Below are 24908 nucleotides of genomic sequence, written 5' to 3'. Positions count from 1 at the left end.
GTAATCCCCCTTCTCCAGCGTCGGTTCCCCAGGCCCGTGTTATTCAAGACAGAAAATATTCAGCCCCAGAGCCTCCCCTGGGGAGGGGAGGGGAAGGAGGTGGAGTGGGAGGAGGTGGATCCAGGGAGGAAGAAGCGAGAAATCCGCCCCCGGGAAACAGCTCCGCGCGGCCGCGGAGCGAGGCGCTTCTGTCACTTGGCGTTCGCGGGCGCCGGAGCGGGGCCCCGGCCCGGCCCGGCGAGGCGAGGGGAGAGTCCGGCGGCCGCCGCCCCGCCCCACGCCCTCCCGCGGCGGCCGAGAGCCCGGGGCCGGCCGGGGCAGGTCGCGGCGGTGCCTGGGAGCGGCCGGCCGGGGGCGGCGGCCTCGGAGCGCGGCGGCGGCGGCGGCGGCGGCGGGCAGCGCGGGATCGTCCTGCTGCGGGGTCCGGCTCACGCCGGGCGGGGCGCGCTGTCCCGGAGCCGGCCAGCCCGGTGCGGATCCACTCGTCCCGCTTCCTCTGGTGCGTGTCTGGTTTCTTTTCCGTCTCAGCCGGGAGGGCGCCGCGCTCGCGGGCCGGGGTGAGCCCGGCTCGCCGCAGGCTCTCTCCCTTCCCGCCACCTCAGGCCACCCGGCCTGGCGCTGGCTTGGGGCGGGAGGGAGCCCGCGGCGGGCGCCCGGCGGGGGCGGAGGGGCCGCGCCCGCGTGTGCAGAGCGAGGGCGGGCGGCGGGGCGGAGGGAAGGGCACAAAGGCCGGCGGCGGGCGCCGGGGTCCGGCCGGCCGGCCTTGGAGGAGGGGCGCCCGGGGCCGCTCATGAATATTAACCGAGCCTGCGGCCTAGCGCGTCCCGGCCGGGCCCGGCGCCCGGCCCGCGTCCCCGCTCCAGCTCGCCGCCGCGCTTTGGCCGCCTGGCCCGAGCGGGCGGGAAGGGTAAGGCCCCCGGTTTTGTCTCGCCCAGGGGCTCCTAGCACCTTTGAGAAAGCCCATATTGGGGCCGCTCTCTTTGGGAGCTGGAGGTCTCCGACCCGCCTCAGGAAGGGGCGGGGGAATCGTGGGGGAGGTGGGTGGTGGTTTGCTTTTTCCTAGTTTTTTCCCCCCTAGGTGGCCACAGGGGAAGGAAAGCCGTGTCGAGTTGTAGTTGGGGGAAAAGCCGCGACTTCAGAGTTGCTCGAGTGTGGCTTCGGAATCATGCCCCGGAGCGGGAGCGGCGCCCGCGTCCCACCCGCGGCCGCGCACGCCTCCCCGGCCGTCCCCGGCCGTCCCCACCCAGCCCCGCCGCGGGCCAAGGAAAACAGCCGCCTCCTCGGGGACGCCGGCCGGGGCGGAGGGGCGGAGGGGCGGCGCCCGAGTCACCCGGAGACGCCGCCGAGCCCACGCCGGCCCCAGCCAGGCTGGCTTTGTGCTTGAGTTTTTGGGGGGCGGAGGGGAACGAGGAGGGGGCTTGAAAAGTGTGATCCCATTTCAACCTCGTGGGGGAGAAAACTTCCCCGAAGTGTCCCTGTCTGGGTGATGCAGAAAAGAACATGCACAGCCCTCTGCTCTGCCCAGGAAAGACATGAAGTAAAATGCACTTGAATGGGGAACGATTTTCTTGAAGGCTGCATAACAGCCAGGTGTGTTTGATGTGTTTGACGCAACCGCTGGGCAGTTTTGAGATTTTTCTTTTTTAAACACCCCCTCGAATTTATAGGCTTTTTGTTTGTTTACGTTAAAATTTTTTTTTTTTGTTTTGTTTTGTTAGGGAGGAAACGCGAACTTGGTGTGGACATGTGGGCAAGACAGTGATAGGCGCCTGGAGAAAGTTCACGCCCTTTAACTTCTCCTTTTCCTAAGATCTCTCTGGGAGCTGACACTCGAGCCTTCACGACACGTTCGGATTTTTCCAGGACTCAGGAGTGGCACTGGGAAGAAGGGGACCGCTTTCTGCAATTGGCCTCGACACTGGCTTCCAAGAAGACCTGTCGCCTTTGTTTTTAAGTCTCCAGAAATGGAAGAAGAAGGCGAAGTCAGTTGAAGTCGCGAGAAATCAGCAAGGCATTTGAAGGCGCTTCCTGAAAACCTTCATTCCCTGGCACGTTGTCTGTTTCACCAGCCCTGCCCCTCGGAGCTTGCTTGCGGAATTCTTCCCCTTCGGGTGTGTGGTGGCATCCCCCCCCCACCTCCAATGTGGATTCCAAAGGATTTGTCCCTTCTTTGTCATTTGAAATGAAATGATGGCCACGCGTCGGACTGGTCTGCCTGAGGGAGATGGTGACAAGCTCAAGGCCTGCGAGGTAAGCGCGGAGCCAGCGTTCCTGGCCAGCAGGGCGGTGGCCTGTGTCTTGAGTGTCCTACAAGTTGGGGGTGACCGGCCACCGGGCCTCACTAGGGGCTTCCCGGGGCTTTGAGCTGGTTGGTGGGAGCGCCCCAGGTTAACCAGTAGCGAGGTGAAGCCTGGCCCACGTCTGTTTCCAGAGACTCCCGTGTTTCTTTTGCAAGAACACGTCCCGCATTTTGGAATGTCCTCATCTTGGTCACTCCTCAGAGCCAGGAATTGTCCCATCTCTGTGGCTGTGGGTACTGCAAGCCTGAGAATGGGCACCTGAGTATCCGTTTTCCTTCAGTCCTCTTCCAAGATATTTGGAATTGAGCTGGTTGGGGGTGGTTTTGAGCGTTTTGTGTGTCTGTGTCCAGGATTTGCCCTCCCGGGTGCAGAGACGGCAGCTAATATGCTTGTTGCACCTGGAACTTAGTCTTTCTTTGGCACTGACGGTGGGCGCCTGGCTGCTGTTGCTGCAGATCTCTGCTTTAGGTAGAAAAAGACGTGTTTTTCCGTGAACAATTCAAGCACAGCTCTGGAAAACGACCTTACAGAGTCGTAATTCCAACTCCCGGAAAAAAATCTCGTGCCTTTGCTGTTCTCTTATTTATACCCTCCCTTTCACACCTCTGGAGTTCTGTGAGCCGCTTTGGGGTGTCAGGTGGGTTGCGTTGCTGCTTAGGGTAGCATCTAGCATCTTCCCAAGGCCCAGAGATTTTACTCCAGACTTCCTAAAAATTTTTGAGTAGGCAGGACAGAAATCATAGACAATACATTGATTTATGACACCCATATACCCTGTTGCCTCTCACCTTTTTTTTTTTTCCTCCTCGCGTTTGGAGATTGAAGTATTCGGAATTTACTTCCATTATGAATACACTATGTTTATTATTGGCGGTTTCTGTAATTTGTTCATTAAATAGACTGAATATTGTTATCCTTTAAATTTTACTTTTGAGATGCCTATGTTTTCATTGAAGCGTTGAGGATTACTTTAGACAATAACATACCCAAGTGAACCCTCATTCACCGTCTCACGTTCTTTTGCACCGGATGTTGAATTTTAACTTCATAGTCCTTGAAACAAGGTCTGGTTGTCAGTGTGTGAGTTTTGGCATTTTAATAAAAATGAATCAGAAGTTAAATTTTGGCTCATAAAGCATGCAGAGAAACTTGCTTCATGCAGCTTACTTCATGTCGGATTAGAAGGTTTATGCAGAAAACGCTGTGAGGTACAGCGTGCTATTACTGTACAATTTATTAGAACTATAGGTTTACATTTAGAATCAGTGTTTTACTTTTTGACATCTGTAAACACCTGCTTGCAGGCAAAAGCATGATTAAATAGAACACCACAATCCTCTGATCACGGTAAACCATAATAACTCCTTTTGGAAGGCCTACCTGCAACCTGGTGATTGCTTAATGTGTATTGCAGTTACATAATAATATGTATTGTGGTCCTGAAGCCTTATTTGTCATTGTCTTGTGAATACTTTAATTAGCATTATATTTGCATTCTATTTGCGAGAACTAATGTTATTTGATGATTATTATTTTTTGGTCATTTAAGAGATGTCCCGAAACAAAGAATTTAGACACATCTTGTCCTTGGCTAGCAAGCAGTATTTCCAGTTTGTTGCACACTTGGCTTTTATTAACAATGACAGTTATGTATTTTTTAACGGCTGTGAAATTCGTTTTCATTTGGACCTTACTGCTGGCGGCATGGCTATCTTGTTTCTAGTTTGGGAATGAAGAAAACAATATCACCTGTATTTTGCTCATGTGAAATATATATACAATATTTAGGTTTGGTATTAAACTACAATATTATTTGACTTTCTAAAGAATAGATATTTTGCCTAGATTCTATGTGGAAGTGGAAATAAAGGCATATATGCTGTCAGAAAACATTTTAAAACCTCAGGGTTGGGAGTGAAGAGAACTTGTGTGATTATTACCTGTATTTAGTTGTGTTGTGTTTTTATCTGTGATTGATGCTTCTGATACACATTAAATCTTGTGAATATTTTTTAGTAATAGGGAGTTGCCAATGAAATACTTCGGGCTAATATTTAGGTTTTTGAACACTGCTCTTAATTTTTGTCCTCACTTTTATTAGAAGCACTACATTCCACAGTGGTACTATCATTCTTTAAAAAATGTTAAAAATCCATAATGTGTTTGGGTACTACATTTATTATTGTGTTTTTAATTAACAAAGAGATGAGTATGTATGCTCAATAGTAATGCTGTCAGTCAGCCAAGAAAACCTAACTTTGTAGGACAGCAGAAATCAATGTAATGAATTAATAGGAGTCTCTCTTTCATGCTTTAATTAGCCAACTCCACCTTCTCTGAATAAGGTCTTGCACTTTGTTGAAAAACAGCAAAATACTCGTTCATCTTAAGCATTACAATTTTATTGTGTTGATATATGAATACATTTAGGCCTCCCCACCCCCAGGATATGTTGGAAGGCTCAAAACAAATCAACAGCCCTCTTCAAATAAAAAATTAGGACAGTTCAGTAGAATATGTCTTGGCATTATACAGTAAGGATGGTCCAGATGGTACTCACATGAATTTATTTACTTTATACATCTCAAGGTGTATTTTTAAAACTTGAAATCACTCACTCTGAACCTCTTAAGTGATTTTTTGGTGTGTGTGTATGTGTGTGTGTGTGTGTAGTCTGTCAAGTCTTCTGACACCAATCCTTGAGTAACTTTGCTCACAAAATCACTTTATATAGATTCTTCTGTGATATTATCACCCCTTTTCATATCCATATAGCTTCATCTTTCAAGGTTCAACGTTTTTTTTTTTTTTTTAAGCCAAAGAAGAGAAAACTTTCCCTCAGCTTTCTAAACCACATAATTTTTTTTCAATTTCTAACATTTATTTCACTTTTTATCTGTAGTCCATACTCTTGTCCAGTAATAGAATTTTTGACACTTTATTATTAAACTTTTTACTAATGCAAATGAACTTATTTTTGTTTTGCTTCTTGACCTAGGCTAAGATTATTCTATGATTGAAATGTATTATGGCTGATGAAATACACTTGTTGGTTGATTTTGAAATACTGTAAACAATACAATAAGACATTGTTCTGGGTACGAGTTTGTATGAATCCACGCGTTGACTCTTCCTTCTGGAATGCTGGACAGTTGCTTTTGCTTTCATCCCAGACTCCCTGATTCCTTCTCAGTCACTCTCCTTTTCCCCTCCTCCTTTCTATTTCCCTGTCTGCCTCTTTTGTAGGGTTTTTCTTCCTCCTCTTGCCTCATTGTTGGTTTCATCCAGAGCCAAGGCCATTCCATTCCTTTATTCTCTTTCTCACTCCCTGGGTTTTATTTTACACTCTCCTGTGTGCTGGTGACTCCATAGCTACACCTGTATCTCAGGCTTTATGGTTGACCTCTAGACCTTTTCAGCCAGCTGCCTATTTACCGAATGAACACTTTTGGGGGATATTCCCCAGGCATTGCAAACTCATCAAATTTCACCGCTACCACTGACCCTTCCTCTTCCTGTGCGCCTTCTTTCTCTGAGTAGCACTACCATCTCTTTATTATTGGTCCAAGTCAAAAACTAGGTCAGCATCCTCACTCTTCTGTCTCGTCATTCCTCATATGCAAAGTCCTGTGGAGTCCACATTCCCAATACCCACTATCCCCACCCGAGTTCAGGTCAGCTGCATCTCCCTGATGAACCACAGAAACAGACTCCCTATGGAGTATCCCAATAACTTAGCCTTGTCCCCTTCCACAGCTCTGCCCCTACCATAATCAGAATGATCCTCCTGATGGGCACATCACCTGAGGTCAGGAGTTCTACGCCAGCCTGAGCAACATGGTGAAACCCCGTCCCTACTAAAAATACAAAAATTAGCTGGGCGTGGTGGTGCACACCTGTAGTCCCAGCTGTTTGGAGACTGAGGTATGAGAATCCTCGAACCCAGGAAGCAGAGGTTGCAGTGAGCCAAAATCGCGCCATTGTACTCCAGCTGATCATTACATTACCTCCTATAAGACAATTTTCTGTCTTCCCATTTCCTTTGAAATAAAATTCAGACTTCTGGGAAGTCTGAAAGGACTTCGGTAATTTGGTCTGCCCTTCTGTCTCACCTGTTACTTCTTTTTGTTCTTCCTAGATTGAACTCCAGTCAGGTCCTTTCTTCCACCCTTCCCTTTACTCTCCCCTGCTCCTCCTCCCTCTGCTCCATGGCTGAGTTTTACTGTCTTGTCTTCAATACTGCTTCCTCAGGAAAGCCTTCCCTGACCCGCAGGACTGTTTTAGCTGCCCCTGGTGTATTCTCTCAAAACATCCTCATTTTCAGGAATACCAGTTACAAGTTTATTTATCTATATCCCCCTTGGATTGCAGTCCCCATAAGAGCAGGGACCATGTTTGTTTCCACAGTGACTGACACACAGTAAGTGTCAGGTGATATTTTTTGAATGAATAAATGAATATGCAGGAAAGGCTCTACATTTTATTCAGTGTTCATGTAGATTCCGGGACATTATACTCTCTTAATTATCTTCCTTCCTCGTTGTCACCTCCTTCTGTCTCTTTGAAGTTTCCTCAACATCCTGGTCTGCTAAACCTTCCTACACCTCAAGCCTCAGTTAATCCTCTTTTCTTCTCCCAATACTGTTTCATGGTTTTAAATATCAAGTATATGCAGATAATTGACATACACACACTCACTTATATTTCTTTACGTGTACGTGTGTGTATCTCTATTGCTGACCTGCTGCTCTGTCTCTCAGATTCAGATTCCTATATCCAACTGACCTGACTGCCTAGAATCTCCATTAGGATAGTAAATAGGCGTATCTAAAACCACAATCCTGACTCTACCTCCATTCCCCTAGCTCACCTTCCCAAGTCTGCTCCTTCCAGTCTTCCTCATCTCAAGCAATAGCAATCCCACCCTTCCAGGCCAGGAATCTTGGAGTGATCTTTGATGTCTCTCTTTTTTCTCATACATGACATGTGGATCCGGTTGACTTATTTCTCCACTTCAGTCCTTGCCAGCCTGAAGTCTGTTCTCCACACAGCAATCAGGACAGACAATTTATAAATCAAATTGTGTCATTCCTTTGCTCAGATTCCTCAAATGGCTTCTCATTTCTCTGAAGATTGAAGGCCAGAGTTCTTGCAGTGACCTGCAAAGCCCTGTATAATTGGTCCTCCCCCTCCCTGAGCGTAACTCCTGTGCCTCTTCCCTCCTCACTCTGTGTTAGCCATTCTGGTCTCTTGCTTTTCTGCATGTACACAAACATGGGAGTCCCCAGAGCCTTCCCACTCACTGAACTCTCCTCTTAGAACACTCTTCACTCGGTCTCTGCACGGCTTGCTTCCTTGGCTCCTTCGGGCTCTTGCTTAGAGGTCACCTTCTGAGTGAAGCTTTGCCAACCACTCCCTTTATTGAATGCCCCTCCCCTGCTCCCTGTGCCATGCTCTGCCTTCCTTCTTTGCTTTGTCTCTGTATCACTTAGTCTCCACCCAGCATGCTTATGCATTTGATTTTGCTTGTGTATTTGAGACAGGTAATATATCTAGAATGCAGGCATTAAGAGTGCAGTTTGTCTGTTTTGTTCGCATTGTATTTCTTGTGCCTAGAAGAGTGCCTAGCACATAATAGGTTCTCAATAAATTTTTTTTTTGAATGAATAAAGACTTAGAAAAACTCCAAAATGTTACTGAGTTTGCATTTGGACGTGTAGTATGTGAATTCTTATTTTATTTATTTTTGAGGCAGAGCCTTGCATTGTCACCCAGGCTGGAGTGCAATGGCACAATCTCCGCTTACAGCAACCGCTGCCTCCCAGGCTCAAGTGATTCTTCTGCCTCAGCCTCCTGAGTAGCTGGGATTACAGCCGTGTGCCAGCACGCCTGGTTAATTTTTGTATGTTTAGTAGAGATGGGGTTTCGCCATGTTACCCAGGCTAGTCTCGAACTCCTGATCTCAAAGTGATCCGCCCACCTTAGCCTCCCAGAGTGCTGGAATTACAGGTGTGAGCCACTATGCCTGGCTGAACACTTATTTTAGTTTATACAAAATATGTACAGTATGAAGTATGTTCTCCCTTAGACCTCGTGCCTACCTTGAATTCCATTCTATTTCCGTTAGAACTGCTGTCAAAATTTTTGGTGCCTTTTTTCTTTGCACCTTTTTTACCTCTGGGAAGCTGGTAACCAAGTAACAGAGTGTAGTACAAATGTATGAAACAATTTCCACTAAGAGATGAGATCATGATAATTAACAGACAAGTGAAAGAGCAATCTGGTCGATAAAAGAAACTGTAAAAAGATAATCTGTGTATGGATGACGTTTTATTTCTTAAAACGAATGGCTAGCATATGAATGTTCCTTATTACATATTTTTATTTTTTCATATCACAAATATTTCATAACCAGTTAAAAAAAAATCACAAACATTGTGACGAAAGATTAACAGTTTATTCTGAATGATGAGAATATCAGGATTATTTTATTTTTATGTTTTCTCTTTTTTATTACCGAAACGACAATAAAAGAACACTATGTATAGACTTTTAAAATAGGTAATATGTAATCAGTCTTGTGAAAATTTGGTTTGTAGCAAACTACACCGCTTAAAACAATACTTAAAAAGCATACACACTGCTCAAAACAATACTTAAAAACAATTTTTTTGTTTTGTTTTGTTTTTTGAGACAGACTCTCACTCTGTGTCGCCCAGGCTGGAGTGCAGTGGCGTGATCTCAGCTCACTGCAAGCTCTACCTTGCGGGCTCACGTCATTCTCCTCCCTCAGCCTCCCGAGTAGGTGGGACTACAGGTGCCCGCCACCACGCCTGGCTAATTTTTTGTATTTTTAGTAGAGACGGGGTTTCACCGTGTTAGGATGGTCTCGATATCCTGACCTTGTGATCTGTCCACCTCAGCCTCCCAAAGTGCTAGGATTACAGGCATGAGCCACCACACCTGGCCAAAAAACAATTTTTAAAAAGCATGTTTCTTCATTGGAGGCATAGGATCTTCATTCTAGGCTAATTATAGTACCGTATAACTCTATTATTTAATTGTAATTGTGTGTTTCTTCACATACCTGAATGTAAGTGTCAGAATACTGTTCCGTGCCAAAAGTTTTATGCTGCAAGGTTGGGTTAAAGCTAAAACCTGTTAGAATTGAGAATGATGGCAGTAGCAGCAGCAGGGATCATTAAGTGGCATTTCGGCAGAAGCCTGGATTTGAATGTATTGAGTGGGGCCTATCACTAGATAAGAGCCATCAGCAAAGTGGGTACCCAGATCTAAATAATTTCTCCATAAATTGTTAGTGTTCCTTCCCATTCATTTCTTCCAGGTTAAGCATTTTATGAAGTTCATTGTGCCTTGATGTTCTTCATTTCTTTAGTTACTACCAGGTCAAGTAATCTAGCACAAAAGTAATATTCAGTTTCTTTTGTTCTTTGCTTTGGGAAGGGTCCTGTCATCTTATTATAGTTAACAATATGCTGATTTAAGTATGGGCAATGCTAGTGTTGATAAGATGCACAGATGCTGTTATTCAATGCAGCTATTTTCTGTTACAGAACGACCATATGGTAGGCACTTGTTTTTCTGTCTGGTTGATGTGATTAGATTACTAAAACGAAAGGTTATTGGACTTAAAGATGTCCTACTATTTTATCTAATTTTAATTGACGATAAGTAATTAAATGTGTTAAAATATTATAAGCCTTCCATATCTTCCCTGGTTTGAAGTAGAAAGATATCTAAATGCAAAAAACTCAATTTTGGATTGCTTTCACTGAAATAGTTTTATGGTTTAAGTTGCCATATTCTTATAAAATTGGGTATTGTACAAATAGTTTATTTCACAATATAATCTGGATGATGACATTTCGTGCTTCTCAAATAATCCAAAAGACAAATGGATATACTATACTATAGGTTTAAGAAACTTGATGCGGGCTGGGCATGGTGGCTCAAGCCCGTCATCCCAGCACTTTGGGAGGTTGAGGCAGGAGGATTGCTTGAGCCCAGGAGTTCGAGACCAGCCTGGACAAAATAGGGAGGCCCCCATCTCTAGAAAAGAAAAAAAGAAACTTGATGTGATGGAAATGTTTTATAAGTCCTCTTACTTCTAGTTATCTATTTAATATGCAAGAATTTCCACTGTGTAGATTTGTGAATAAAAGAATAGATCGATAAACCCAAATTTGATATTTCTGACTATTCATCTGTTTTGGGGAAAGTAGACAGATCAGAAGAAACTGTTTATTATCATAAAAAAAAATAAAGCAACAGGGAAGTTAAAGACTTTATTTACTTTTCCCTGGTGACTAGCTGCTGTTGAGTTTTCTATTTGATATTGGGTGTGTTTTTGATTCAGAATTGGTTACTTATTGCCTTTCCCCCTGTTGCTTATCTCTGTTCTGAAGAGGGCTCTGGCATAGTCAGGAGTAGTGCTATGTATGCAGCACTGTTTATAATCCCCCAACTTCTTTGCCCTTCGTACAACCTAAGGAAGATACTCTCTTGAGTTCTATTTTTTGTTCATTGCACTAATTAATATATTGAGAAGACATATTCTTAAGTATATGTCCTGATTTTCTCATTACTCACAATGTAGAGAGTGTCCTTAAATATCAGTAGATACAAAGCTGCATTTATGATTATATTTAGACATTCTTCTGGATGTGGCATAGCTAGTGTGATCTTGGGGATTCATCAGCACCATTTTTTTTTTTACCTTGAGGTAATACGTCTGTAATACCCAGTATTTTCCTAGTAAATACAGATTGTATATTTAAAAGAATTTGTGTAAGCCAGATCAGTGAGACCTACTTTCTTCTCTGGGTTCTGGATATTGGCTTCTGGAAACATTATGTGCTAGTGGATGTGAGGGAAAGGAAAGGCTCTGGGCGCCCCATTCACATCAGATTGTTATTCTTATCCTTTTAGGAAATTGTTTTTACTTTTGTTTTCATTTAATCATATAGATGCCCTTCTCTGTCCATAGATTGTATAAACAGTCAGCCCTCTGTATCCATGGGGTTGCACATCCGTGGATTCAGCTAACTGTGGATCAAAAATATTTGGGAAAAAAATTGTGTCTGTACTGAACAAGTACAGACTTTTTGTTCTTGTCATCATTCCCTAAACCACAGAATAACAACCATTTATGTGGTATTCACATTGTATTAGGTATTGTAAGTAATTTAGAGATGATTTACTGCAGGAGGCGTGTTAGGTTGTATGCAAATATTGCTTCATTTGATACTAGGAACTTGAGCATGCATGGATTTTGGTATCCGCAGGAGGTCTTGGAACCAATCTCCCGCGAATATTGAAGGACCACTGCATAGATCATATCTATTTTGTGGCAACATAGGTCCAGTCTCTGCCTGTCCGTACATGGCCTTCTCTACTGCATGCCCAAGTCTCCGTCTGCCTTTCTTTTGTAAGGTCATATGTCATTGGATTTAGGTAATTCTAAAGATCCTTAACTTGGCCAGGTGCAGTGACTCGCACCTGTAATCCCAGTACTTTGGGAAACCGAGGCAGGCAGATCACTTGAGGTCAGTTTGAGACCACTTTGGCTAATATGGCATGAGAATCGCATGAATCCAAGTGGCAGAGGTTGCAGTGAGCCCAGACGGAGCCACTGCACTCCAGCCTGGGTGACTGAGTGAAACTCTGTCTCAAAAAAAAAAAAGTTCTTAACTTAATTACATCTGCAAAGACATAAGGACATATCCTTTCAGGGGGGTTACTGTTCACACCCCTACACTGGGGTTTCTTCTGTTTGGTCACATGCTCAGATGTCTCTCTTTGCCCCTTTCTTTCCAGATGCTGATGCTGTGTACAACTTAAAGTGTTGTTAGTGATTTGCCTCTTCTCGTGTCTGTTTTGGGGTTCATAGGGATGCCTTGAAACCTAGTTTTGTCGTAAATATTGCCCATGTGTTTTTGTTGTTGCTGTTGGCTTGCTGTCTGGCTGCACTATCTTTGTTTGAGGGGAGAAGGGAATTCAGGGAGATTTCCTTGTTGATTCTTAAATAAGGAAAAGATAGTTCCATGAATATTATCCTTCATGGGAAACTGGTGGAGTTTTCTAAAGGATTTTACAGATGAAGATATTCTGACATGGGGACTGAAGACAGGAAAAGTAGACTATGTTTAGTAATGATTTATAAAAGCTTGATTATAGTTGGGCCTTTAGTCTGTGAGTTTTTCTTTTTTTTCTTTTTTTTTCTTTTTTGGTATGAACTTTTGTTTAGTGGTTCCCCTGGGAACTCCTGAAAATCAGATGCCTGAAACCCTTCGTTTCCTTCTCCCAGAATTTTTCAGCATCTTAGAGGATGGAATAGTATCAGTTGTTAGATATGCAGCGATTTTGCTAGAAGCCAAAGTGCTCCAACTACTTTCTTTCTCTCTCTCTCTCTTTCCTCTTGCTTTGCTTTGCTTTGCTTTGCTTTGCTTGCTTGCTTGCTTTTCTTTCTTTCTTTCTTTCTTTCTTTCTTTCTTTCTTTCTTTCTTTCTTTCTTTCTTTCTTTCTTTCTTTCTCTTTCTCTCTTTCTCTCTCTCTCTGTCTCTCTTTCTCTTTTTCCCTTCTTCCTTCCTTCCTTCCTTTTTTTTTTTTTTTGAGATGGAGTCTCACTCTGTCGCCCAGGCTGGAGTGCAGTGGTGCAATCTCAGCTCATGGCAACCTCTGCCTCTCGGGTTTAAATGATGGACCTGCCTCAGCCTCCCAAGTAGCTGGGACTATAGGCACCTGCCACCATGCCCAGCCAGTTTTTGTATTTTTAGTAGAGATGGCGTTTCGCCATGTTGGCCATGGTGTTCTTGAACTCCTGACCTTGGATGATACACCTGCCTCAGCCTCCCAAAGTGCTGGGATTAAAGGCGGGAGTTACTGCACCAACTACTTTCTTAGTGAGACTGAGGAAGGAAGCAACTTGTGTTTTGCCTACAACTGGTGATAATGACCCTTTTGTTCCTAAGATAAAAGTTAATCAAAAATGATTCAAATTTGATCTAGTACCAGACTTTCCTGTTATATTTAGAAGTGTCCTTCCACATTTATTAATAAATTCAACAAACATTGAGCACCTTCTAAGTGCCAGACACTGAGGGTGCAGCAGCATAAAAATACAGACATAGTCTGGCTCCTACCTTCATGGATATACATGGGCAATGGGAAGTGCAGACAATTGAACAAGTACTTATAGTGGAGTTACAATGAATAGGATTTTAGGAGAAGAGTAAGGAGCTATGAAAACACATAGCAGGCCGACCTCACCTATTGTAGAGATCAGGGAAAATCTTCCTGGGAAGATTGTGTCTAAGCTAACTCGGGAAGGAGTTAACTAGGTAGAAGAGAAGAATGTTGTGGCAGAGGGAACAGCTTTAGTTTCTGAATATGCTGCAGCTAGGTAGAATATCTGTTATCTCTAGAATACTAGGGAGAATATCTAGTGTCTCACCAGATACTCTCTATTTAGAAATTCTACATGTAGTATATCTAGAATATCTATATCTGAAGATACTGGATATTTTCCCTAGCTGTAGCATATCCTTTCAGTGTACCTCAAGTTAATTTTCATAGAAAGAGCAACTCTTGTTTTTACCCATATTTCATCAGTTTCCATACCATCTACATTACATTATTACCATAACACAAATAAAACAGACATAGAGGCCGGGCACGGTGGCTCACGCCTGTAATCCCAGCACTTTGGGAGGCCGAGACGGGCGGATCACGAGGTCAGGAGGTCGAGACCATCCTGGCCACCCCGGTGAAACCCCGTCTCTACTAAAAAAAAAAAAAAATACAAAAAACTAGCTGGGCGAGGTGGCGGGCGCCTGTAGTCCCAGCTACTTGGGAGGCTGAGGCAGGAGAATGGCATAAACCCGGGAGGCGGAGGTTGCAGTGAGCCAGTGCACTCCAGCCTGGGTGACACAGCGAGACTCCATCTCAAAAAAAAAAAAAACAAAAAACAAGAAAAAAACAGACATAGAGATTTGTGCAAAAATACAGCTGACTTATGTTAAGCTTGAATGTCACTTGTTGGGAGCAGAATTGAGTGTCTAGATTATCTTCCCAGACATAAGGGTTGAGCTTGCAGTACTGTTGGATTCAGTTTGCAGGTATTTTGTTGAGGATTTTTGTGTCTGTGCGTCAGGGATATTGGTCCGTCGGGTTTTGTTGTTGTTATTGTTTTTGTTGTGTCCTTGTCTGGATTGGTTTTTTTTTTTTTTTTTTTTTTTAAAGAGATAAGGTTTTGCTCTGTCGCCCAGACTGCAGTGCAGTGACATGAACATGGCTTACTGTAGCCTCGACCTGCTGGCCTCAAGCAATCTTTCTTCTCAGTCTCCTGAGTAGCTGGGACTACATGCATGCACCATCACACCTGGCTAATTTTTAATTTTTTTTTGGAGAGATGAGGTCTGTTTTGCCCGAGCTGGTCTTGAACTCCTGAGCTCAAGCAATCCTGTCGTCTCGGCCTCCCAAAGTGTGGGGATTACTGGCATGAAACACTGTGCCTGGGCCCTTTTCCAGTTTTGGTATCAGGGCAATACTGGCCTCATAGAAGGAGTTAGGGAGAATTCCTTATTCCTTGATTTCTTACAACAGTTTCAGGAGAACTAGTTCTTTTTAGTTCTTTGTATGTTTGATATAATTTGCCTGTGAATCCATCTGGTCCTGAGCTTTCTTTGTTGGGAGATTTTTTAAAATTACTGATTGAGCCTTGCTACTTGTTATTGATGTGTTCAGGTTTTCTGTTTCTTCTTGGTTCAACCTTGAGTGGCTGTATGTTTCTAGGAATTTATCCATTTCCTCTAGGTTTTCTAGTTTGTGAGCATAATTGCTATTTATAATAGTTTTTGATGATCGTTTGTATTTCTGTGGTATCAGTTGTAATGTCTCCTTTTTCATATCTGATTTTGTTTATTTGGGTCTTCTTTCTTTTCTTTGTTACAACCTCTATGGAAAACTGTGTGGAGATTTCTTAAAGAAGTAAAAATAGAACTACCATTTGACCTAAGAATCTACTCAAAGGAAAAGAAATCTATTTATCAAAAAGTTACCTGCTGTTGTATGTTTGTTGCAGCACTGTTCACAGTAGCAAATATATGGAATCAACCTAAGTGTCCATCAGTGGAGGAATAGACAAAGACAAAGACAATGTGTGGTATATTTGGAATGGAAGGTTATTCATGGAATACTATTCGGCCATAAAAAAGAATGAAATCATGTCTTTTGCAGCAATATGGATGTAACTGGAGGACATTATCTTAAGTGAAACAAACTAAGCACAGAAAGTTGAATATTGCATGTTCTCACTCATAAGTGGGTGCTAAACATGTGTATACATGGATGTAGAGAGTGGAAGGATAGACAGTGGAGACTCAGAAGGGTGACAGGGTGGGAGCAGGTGAATGACGAGAAATTAGTTAATGCGTACAGTGTGTGGTGTTTGGGTGATAAATATACTAAAAGCTGACCTGACCACTACACAATCTATCTATGCAAATAACAAAATTGCATATGATACCCCATAAATTTATACAAATAATTATAATAGAGTTGAGCTTGCCATGGGATCAGCCAGTATTGAAGAATTAGCCAGGAAATGAAGAATTTTGGTTGGTCTAGCAAGTCAGGCAGAGTTCAATTAAGCCAGCATCTATGGTAATTATAGTTTTGGGAGTTGATGAGGTCATTGAGGGAGAGAAGGGGGTCAAAGTCCAGAACCTGAGGGAATACCACCAGTTAAGGGACGGACAGAGGCAGACAAACCAGCCACCAAGACGAACTAGTTAGAAACAAGCTTTTCAGTAGCCTCAGTTTTCAGATTTTGAGGACTTTGAATTTGAGCTTTATATTTAGCCTTTGGCAAGCTTCCAGCAGCAGCATTGTTTAACCTAGCTTCTCTCAAACTTCTTTTGCTATTGAAGACTTTTTTTACTTAACTGTAGTTTATATTCTGCATCCTATAAAACAAGTAGTAACATACTTTGGGAACCACTGCTGTATACAGGCAGAAAGGAGCAACAGAAGGAATTTACAGGGTAGTCATATGATTAGCTTTTGGTTTAAAAGATGCTTTTGTTAGTCTTCCACAGACAAGATTCCAGAGAGGAGTGACAGGATGTTTGGGAGACCAACTAGATGCCCTGTGATAATCTAGGAGAAAGTTGATGGGAGTCTGAATTTAGGCAGTGCCGGTGGAATGGAAAAAGGACAGTTTAGTATATGTTTTAGGAGAAGTGACAGGATTTGGTAGCTGGATATGAGAGGTAAGGAAGGAATCTAAGATGACTCTGGTTTCTGTTTGGGTGACTAGGGGGATGAGTTGTACAGTCACTATGCAGATTAGGGAATAGAGGAGGTAGTGCAAGTTTGGAGGGAAGGTGATGAATTCAGTTTTGGACATGTAGTATGTAGGTGTTTGTGCTTAGCAAGTGTTTAGTCATGCAGATTTGGAGCTTGGGAGAAAGGGTGGTGTTGAAGAGGGCTTTAGAAGTAATTCATAGTTAAAATCACAGGTTGAGGTGACAACACCTATGGAAGTGTAAGAAATTAGAGGGAGGTCAAGGATAGAATTCTGATTTAGACAGAAAGGGGTGATAATCTTGAAACTGTTAATCATTTATTAGATATCTGTTGGACACTGTTTTAAGCATGTTACAGATGTTATTTCAGGTTAAACCTCATGTATGTGTTACTGTCTCCATTTTACAAATGAATGATTTGAAGCTTAAAGGATAAGTCTTTAGCCTCCTTGGTCACACATCTGTCTTATTAAGATCTAGGCTTTTCTCACATTGCTACATTGCCTTTTGCAAAGAAGTAATAGTTAAAGAAGTTGTAAGAGAACAAAGAGAGTGGAATTGTGGTACCCATGATGAGAGTCATTGAAGGAGTTGTTAGCTCTGTGTGGCGCTACTGAGAGGTTAAGAAAGGATGGAGTACCCTTTGGTACCCTTGGGATCAAGTCATTGTGAGCGTCATTAATGATGGCACAGCCTTGTGTTGGAATTTGTTTGCTGTGGACCGGAGCCAGCATAGTTGATTGATTTATATATTACCTCCCCAAGTTGTGTTTTCATTGAATGACTAAACATGCCCAGAAAAGGAGGAAAAGCAATAACCTTTTAAAAATCAAATAATGTTAAATAATAAGAATTTTATGAAAACTTTCCTTCATGATCTAATAATTTAAATGTACTGGTGGGAATTGCATTTGGGAAGATGATGTCGTTCTGGCAGTTAGCTATTGCTGCTTAGACAGGAAAGGGAGGGGAAGATCTTATTTGTGGACCACATCACTGCAGAGCTCTCGTAACCCGCTGCTGTGCTGACAGAAGCTGAGTCAGAGAAGAGATGCAGACTGCGCTATAGGCAGTCATGGCCCAGTTCAGGATTTTAGACTGCATGATCAACCACAATTGGAGTTTGTTGTGCAATCTGTATTGTGCATGGAGTGGTCAGGTTTGTTTCATAAGTGTGTATGTATGTATTTGCTTTTTAATTCAAAACTGCTATGATGTATAAAGCAAAAGTAAATCAGGATATGAAAACACTGTCTTCCTGTAAGAGTAGGAAAGTAATCTTTTAGAATATATTTTTTGTCAAAATACTTTTTTAATGTGACAAATCTAATGATCTGAATTTAAAAGAATTAAGTTAATTCGTAAGTAGCATAGATGAGACTATTTGCAGAGATTTAAGTAGTGGAGGAGGGGAAGTTAGAATGAATTACTTAAAACTGGCAAAAAAATTAAAGCAATATAATTGTAACATAAGTAAATGTTACATATTTTTGAAGGCATCTGACATTGTATTTATTAGAAAGTAGGAAAGATTTTGGAATGAGTTGCTTTTTAGCTAGTTTTTCAGTTTTAGTGAAATATGGTTCTTGAGTTCTTTCACAGTGGGATTAAATGGAAGTACTTTTTAAAACTTTTTCGATTACTAGTCTGTTTAGAAAATGGTTATTTTGCAATAGAGAAAATCTACTACGATAGCTATCATCTGCTTTTGAGTGTTCTTCCCTAAGAAGCAAAAGCTCTTGTTTTTCCTTTTATCCCTTGATCAACACTGTTATTATCAGACTGTTGTTGTTAATCATAGATAATATTGTACATATTCAGCATAATGGCTTCTTTTACAGAATAGAAAGTAACCTGGATGATAGCTTTTATTCCAGTTATCAGTGAATCTTTTAAAACTATGAATTATTTACCTAGTAGGTTATTCATCACTTTGTGGGTATTTGTCTTCCTTACTAAATACAACTTATTTAATATTGCTTGAAATTTGAGAGGAAAACAGTTGAAAATGTTATTGAAAGCAATGAATAATAAATAAAGCACGCTGACCATGGTTGCCCCAGCCCCAACCATTTCTCAGTTCTTCCATAGCTGTGATGTGAGCTTCTTCGTTTATGATATGGAATTAGTTCCCAGTGGGACTTCGGGGTCTCCAATACTTTATGTCCTGTTTTCTCTATTCTGGAATGGTGAAGAAATATTTTCATAGTTTAGGCTGGGCGTAATAGACTAATGTATCAGAGAAATCAGAGGTGGAGAAGGTCATTTAGTCTCTGTTTATTTCAGCGTAAGATTGATCCCTCAATGCACTTTCTAGTTCTGTCCCTAATGGATTTACATTACTGTAAAAAATATAGATTTTGGATGGCTGCTAAGAGGATAAAAGAAGATAGAGGCTGCAATTATCTTAACATGTAAAATTCATAGTATCAGGAGCCTAACAAAGCTAAAACTTAACATATTTTAGTGTTTAGTGACTCGTTTACAGCTATTACTAAACTCATTAGTCTCATCATCAGAAAACTTTCTAGTTTGAGGTCTGAGACCTTTTTAAGACTTCTTCATTCTGGGTAATCCCAAAGGAATTTTATTTGAGTTGCAATAGAATCTAGGGATGCATTGATCCAGTAAGCCAGTGATACCAAGTGCTTTTGGATGTGCCTTGGCCTGGCGTTTTTTGCTAGGATTGTTGTTGCTACCATCCTTGTGGTTTAGGTCTGATCGTTGGCCATTTAGTTGCCAAAGTCTCTGAGAAGAAGAATTTGTAGGCCGGGCACAATGGCTCATACCTGTAATAGCAGCACCTTGGGAGGATCACTTGAGCCCAGGAGTTCGAGACCAGCCTGGCCAACATGGAGAAACCCTATCTCTACCAAAAATAGAAAAAATACCACCAGGAGCGGTGGCTCACATTTGTGGTCTTAGCACTTTGGGAGGCCAAGGTGGGAGGGTTGCCCGATCTCAGGAGTTCGAGACCAGCCTGGGCAACATGGCAAAACCCTGTCTCTACTAAAAATGCAAAAAAAATTATCCAGGTGTGGTGGCGCATGCCTAATAATCCCAGCTATTTGGGAGGCTGAGGCACGAAAATCGCTTGAATCCGGGAGGCAGAGGTTGCAGTGAGCCGACATTGTGCCACTGCACTCTGGCCTGGCAATGGAGCGAGACTGTCTCAAAAAAGAAAAAAAAAAAAAAATAGAAGAATAAGTTAGGCATGGTGGTGCGCACCTATAGTCCCAGCTACTCAGGAGGCTGAGGTGGGAGGATCGCCTCAGCCTGGGATGTGGAGGTTGCAGTGAGATGAGAATGGGCCACAGAGTGAGACCCTGTCTCAAAAAAAAAAAAAAAAGAAAAAGAAAAAAAAACGTAGAACTTAGCATAAAGTAAAAATGGCATATGACAACATCTCATGTGGCTTCTTTGCCACCACTTAAAGTATTTGGTGGAGGTCACACAATCAGTGCTTTGGGAGCCAGGCACTTGAAGAGTAAAGAAAGTGAGTGGATGACAGTCAGGAATTAGACAATAGAGGCGGGTGGAGACTGGATTACTAGAGATTTGGCTTTAGGAGATTGTTGTCATGTTGTACCCACTGTTGTCAGATCATTTAGATTTCAAGAGAAGCTGAACATTTGAATTTTCATATGAACTTGTCCTAATTTTTTTTTTTTTTTTTTGAGATGGAGTCTTGCTCTGTCGCCCAGGCTAGGGTGCACTGGCACGTTCTTGGCTCACTGCAAGCTCTGCCTCCCGGGTTCTTGCCATTCTCCCGCCTCAGCCTCCCGAGTAGCTGGGTGTGTACCCACTGTTGTCAGATCATTTAGATTTCAAGAGAAGCTGAACATTTGAATTTTCATGTGAACTTGTCCTAATTTTTTTTTTTTTTTTGAGACGGAGTCTTGCTCTGTCGCCCAGGCTAGGGTGCACTGGCACGTTCTTGGCTCACTGCAAGCTCTGCCTCCCGGGTTCTTGCCATTCTCCCACCTTAGCCTCCCGAGTAGCTGGGACTATAGGTGCCCGCCACCACACCCGGCTAATTTTATTTTTGTGTTTTTAGTAGAGTCGGGGTTTCACCGTGTTAGCCAGGATGGTCTCAATGTCCTGACCTCGTGATCCACCCGCCTCGGCCTCCCAAAGTACTGAGATTACAGGCGTGAGCCACCGTGCCTGGCCAACTTGTCCTGATTTTTAAATGTTGATGACTAATTCAAGGTTTTCAAAATAGTGAGATCTAAGCAAAATACATCTGCTGGCCAGATGTGGTGCTAGGCTTTTAGTGTATAACTTCTTGTTTGTAGGAATACTTAGGGCAGCACTTGGTTTCTTTGAGTTTCACCGTTGAAGCTAAGCAGTTATCAAGGATGCTGCTGGATAGCCTTGGGAAGCTTACGGTATAGGTCGGGAAGAACTATGGGTGAGAGGAAACAAGTCACAGAAAAGGCAGGATGGGAAGGAAGAAGAACTGAAGGAGACAGAAAAGAAATGATATCATGGGAAGTGGGAGAGTGGCCATCATGTTTCTCAGGTGGCATACTGAGAATTCTGCAAGGTAACATTACTTATTAAATATTACCACTGTTGTATGGAGGCAGTATAGTGTTATAGTTGAAAGTGCAGAGTTTAGTGCCCAAGAACTGAATTCAAGGCCTGGAGTTGTTCCTGGCTCTGTGGCAGTGGTATGGCTTGAGTGTTACTTGCCTTCTCCCCTCTAACAGTACCTCCATCAGGGATTGTTGTGAAGATTAAAATGAGGTAACCTGGATATAGCATTTAACATAGTGCTGGCATGTTGAGTGCTTAATACATGCTTACAATTATTATTAATGTATTCTAGGTTGTTATAGGTGATGTTATACGAGATTTACATTAAAACTAAAGAGATGGTAGTAAAAAGAGCCATTACTTTTAAAAATTACAAATAAAATACATGGTTACTTGTAAAAACTGGAAAATATATAAATTAAAATTGGTCTACGTAATTAAATCTTTCAAATTCAACTCCTGTTAATATGTTGATACTGCTGTTTTTTTCACCCAGTGCATCTAGTTGGTGTGTGTGTGTTTTACAAGCTGGAATCATATTATGTACATTTTTCCATTTTAGGACATTATTTTCAATGCCTATATAATATATAGTGTATAGTACAGTGTATATAATTCAGTGCCTACATAATATATAGTACATAGTACAGTGTATAATATACTGTAATATATATTATACTATTATACACTGTACTATACACTATATATTATGTGTATGTATATGTGTTGAAGCCATTTATCTGTTGAACATTTAAATTGCTTCTAGTGTTTTGCTGTTATAATGTATGGTGAATATCTTTGTGTTCTAAACTGTTCCCTGTTCAGGATTATTTTCATAGGATACTCTTAGAACTGAAATTACTGGGTCACAGTGATACTATCTTTAGTGAGACCTCATCTTTACAAGAAAATTAGCTGAGCATAGTAGCACACACCTGTAGTCCCAGATATTTGGGAGACTGAGGTGGGGCGATTGCTTGAGCTGGGGAAGTGGAGGTTGCAGTGAACCGAGATTGTGTCACTGCGCTCCAGCCTGGGCAACAAAGCAAGACCTTGTCTCAGAAAAAAAAACAACCACAACAAAAAAAACATTTTTATATTCTAAAGCTCTTAGAGAGGTGATTGTTCTTGGGCTTCTTGACAGACGAGTGAACTAAAAAAAGTTATAGATTACAATACTGGTTATTCCCACACCACCATTAAGAATGGAGGTATTGGCTGGGCGCGGTGGCTCATGCTTGTAATCACAGTGCTTTGGGAGGCCGAGGCGGGTGGATCACTAGGTCAGGAGATCGAGACCATCCTGGCTAACACGGTGAAACCCCGTCTCTACTAAAAATACAAAAAAAAAATTAGCTGAGTGTGGTGGGGGGCACCTGTAGTCCCAGCTACTCAGGAGGCTGAGGCAGGAGAATGGCGTGAGCCCGGGAGGCGGAGCTTGCAGTGAGCTGAGATCGCACCACTGCACCCAGCCTGGGCCACAGAGCGAGACTCAGTCTCAAAAAAAAAAAAAAGAAAAGAAAGAACCGGAGGTATTTTCTTCCCCCCACCAAGGTGTGTGATAAATTTCAAATGTTCTAATCAGTGTTTAGAAATAGGGGTTGAATGTTTGGTGATACTGGAGCCAGATAGTAGAAGAAGTTGTGCATTAAGGTTTTATATATATGGCATATCCCATAATCCCAGTTCTTGGTTTCCTTCAAGTCCAGTGACAGCTGTTTTTACACAGCCACATACATAGGGAACTCAGAAGGAATACTGGGGAGCATCAAGCATGGGAGATCCTGGCATTATCATTTCTGTAGATATTTGTATACAGCCTGTGGTCTCTTTTCAGCTCAGCATCGAGTATGATCGTTTTAAACATGAACATGAACATGGTATTCTACCAGAGCCCACCAGAGACTGCCCATATTAGCATAAAAGCCAAGGGCCTTCAGAAGTTTTGTTCCCTCCTTTCATTATCTCCAGTGCCCTGTTTCCACTTACTTTTCAAACCCTAGTCATTCTTCTCTAACCACACGGGCCTCCTTTGCACTCACCGTTCCCACTGCCTGAAATGCTTTCATTTCAGATCTCTGCATAGGCTGCTGCTTTGCTTTCTTTAGGGTTCTGTTCCATGTTCCCTTCTCAGAGAAATGTTCTGTGCCAATTTAGATGTTACAAAGGGAAAAACAATCATGCCATTAAAGAAGGCACTTTTTTTTTTATTTGAAAGAAGGTTGTAAAATGATTAGAAATTTTTATTATTTAATGGAAATCTCACTCTTGTATAAGTCCATTTCAGTAAAGAAGAGCCGGAGGAATCCTGGATTGGATCCTTCGGACTGGAAACAACAAGGAGATAGCCACATCAAAGAGGCCCCACGCGTAGTGAAGTTTCCTCTCTCCCTGGGGAAACCAAATGGAAGAGGGAAAGAGGCTGCATAGAGCATTTTTTTTTAATTGCTTTCTCCCTGAAACTCCTTCCTCTTCTCTCCCTCCCCCACTCCTCCTTTTTTGTTAAGAAATGGTATCCTAGGTCTCTGTTCCTCAGAGCTGTTAAAATCAGCAGCTGCTTCTAACACCAGTAGAAGGAAGCTTTACGCTGATAAGCTAGGAAATTGGAAATAGGCCTTTTGACATTTAAGGTACCTTAAATTCTTGCTACTTTAAGTGTGGTCTATGAACTGACCAGCAGTATCTACACTCCTGGAAGCTTGTAAGAAATGCAGACATTCAGGGCTCACTCTAGACTCTAGGGAATCAGAATTTGCATTTTAACAAGATGGTCAGGTGATTCTTCCACACATTAAAGCTCTGCCTTCAATGGCCAAAAGACAGTTAAAGGTTGTTTTTGAGAGGTACTTAATTTGTTTTTCTTTAAATATTACTTTACATTGCATCAGCCTTTTAAAAATTAGGACAAATGCAAAGTGTTACGGTGTTACCACTTGCCATATTATTTAAATAATTATGTAGAAAATTTCTAAGTGGCTAAATGGTACCTCTTTTTTGCAACCACTAGATAAGATCCTAAATTAATCCAGAATACCTAATCAGAAATAAACTCAATTTTTCATGTTTTATATTTCATTGTTAACATAAATGGGAAAAATTGAAACCATGTTTAATTCTTATTATTTTAATCAATTAGGGAGCCTGAAAATTGGACTTCAGGCTGAGAACTCCGAGGGTTTTGCCTTGCCTAGGTGTAATACTTTAAACTGGCTTTTTTCCTGGCTTGACCTCGAGGCCAGCCTCTTTAGCGTTGTGGGTGTGCTGTGTGAGTGTTCTCTCTGAACATGCTCGCGGCGCACTTCCGCACTCATCACCTTGTGCAGGAGACATCAGCTGCAAGTGGCACAGGGAAACCTTGCTGGTGGGCAGGGTGCCTACAGGATGAGCAGAGGAACTAATATGTGCGGGGACACAGCTGGCATTGCCAGAATGCCCAGGTGGCTGGTTTTCCACAGGTGGAGCTTGCAGGTGAGAGCAAGGGGATGGGGATTAAAGGACAGAGGCCTATTAACCATTGTTAGGAGAAATCCAGCCAGACTGCTTCTGTATTTCACCAGCAGTATTGGAGAACCATTGACCTAATCTTCAGAATTGTAGCTATCACAGCTGTTGGCCTTAAACAGGGGAGGAAAAAAACACCTCTCTCTGCCCCTCACAGCAAACCTCTAAAATGGTGAAAAATGCCACAGGAACTTCAGTTCAATATTTTGTGAGTGATGAAGAATAGGTAATATTTAGT

The 24908-nt window shown here is 42.4% G+C and overlaps 1 protein-coding gene across 3 annotated transcripts in view; it reads left to right on the top strand.

Annotated features, from left to right (window-relative positions):
• Positions 1 to 436: 436 nt before the first annotated feature.
• Positions 437 to 24908, top strand: part of ARHGAP21 (Rho GTPase activating protein 21) — a 133750-nt gene continuing 109278 nt past the window's right edge. The window contains exons 1-2 of one of the 3 annotated variants that reach the window (XM_050804850.1): positions 437 to 499; positions 1719 to 2250. In XM_050804850.1, the coding sequence (XP_050660807.1) occupies positions 2188 to 2250 (63 nt within the window). In that variant the 5' untranslated portion in view covers positions 437 to 499; positions 1719 to 2187. Of the gene's footprint in view, positions 500 to 1411; positions 2251 to 24908 lie in introns of those variants that run through there. The other 2 variants (XR_007728885.1, XM_050804851.1) reach the window with 2 other exon arrangements.

The sequence above is a fragment of the Macaca thibetana genome, chromosome 9 (genome assembly GCF_024542745.1).
Source record: "Macaca thibetana thibetana isolate TM-01 chromosome 9, ASM2454274v1, whole genome shotgun sequence".
In the NCBI taxonomy this organism is placed as follows: domain Eukaryota; kingdom Metazoa; phylum Chordata; class Mammalia; order Primates; family Cercopithecidae; genus Macaca; species Macaca thibetana.
Note: the sequence above shows the minus strand (reverse complement) of the source record. Positions and strands in the feature narration are given on the sequence as shown.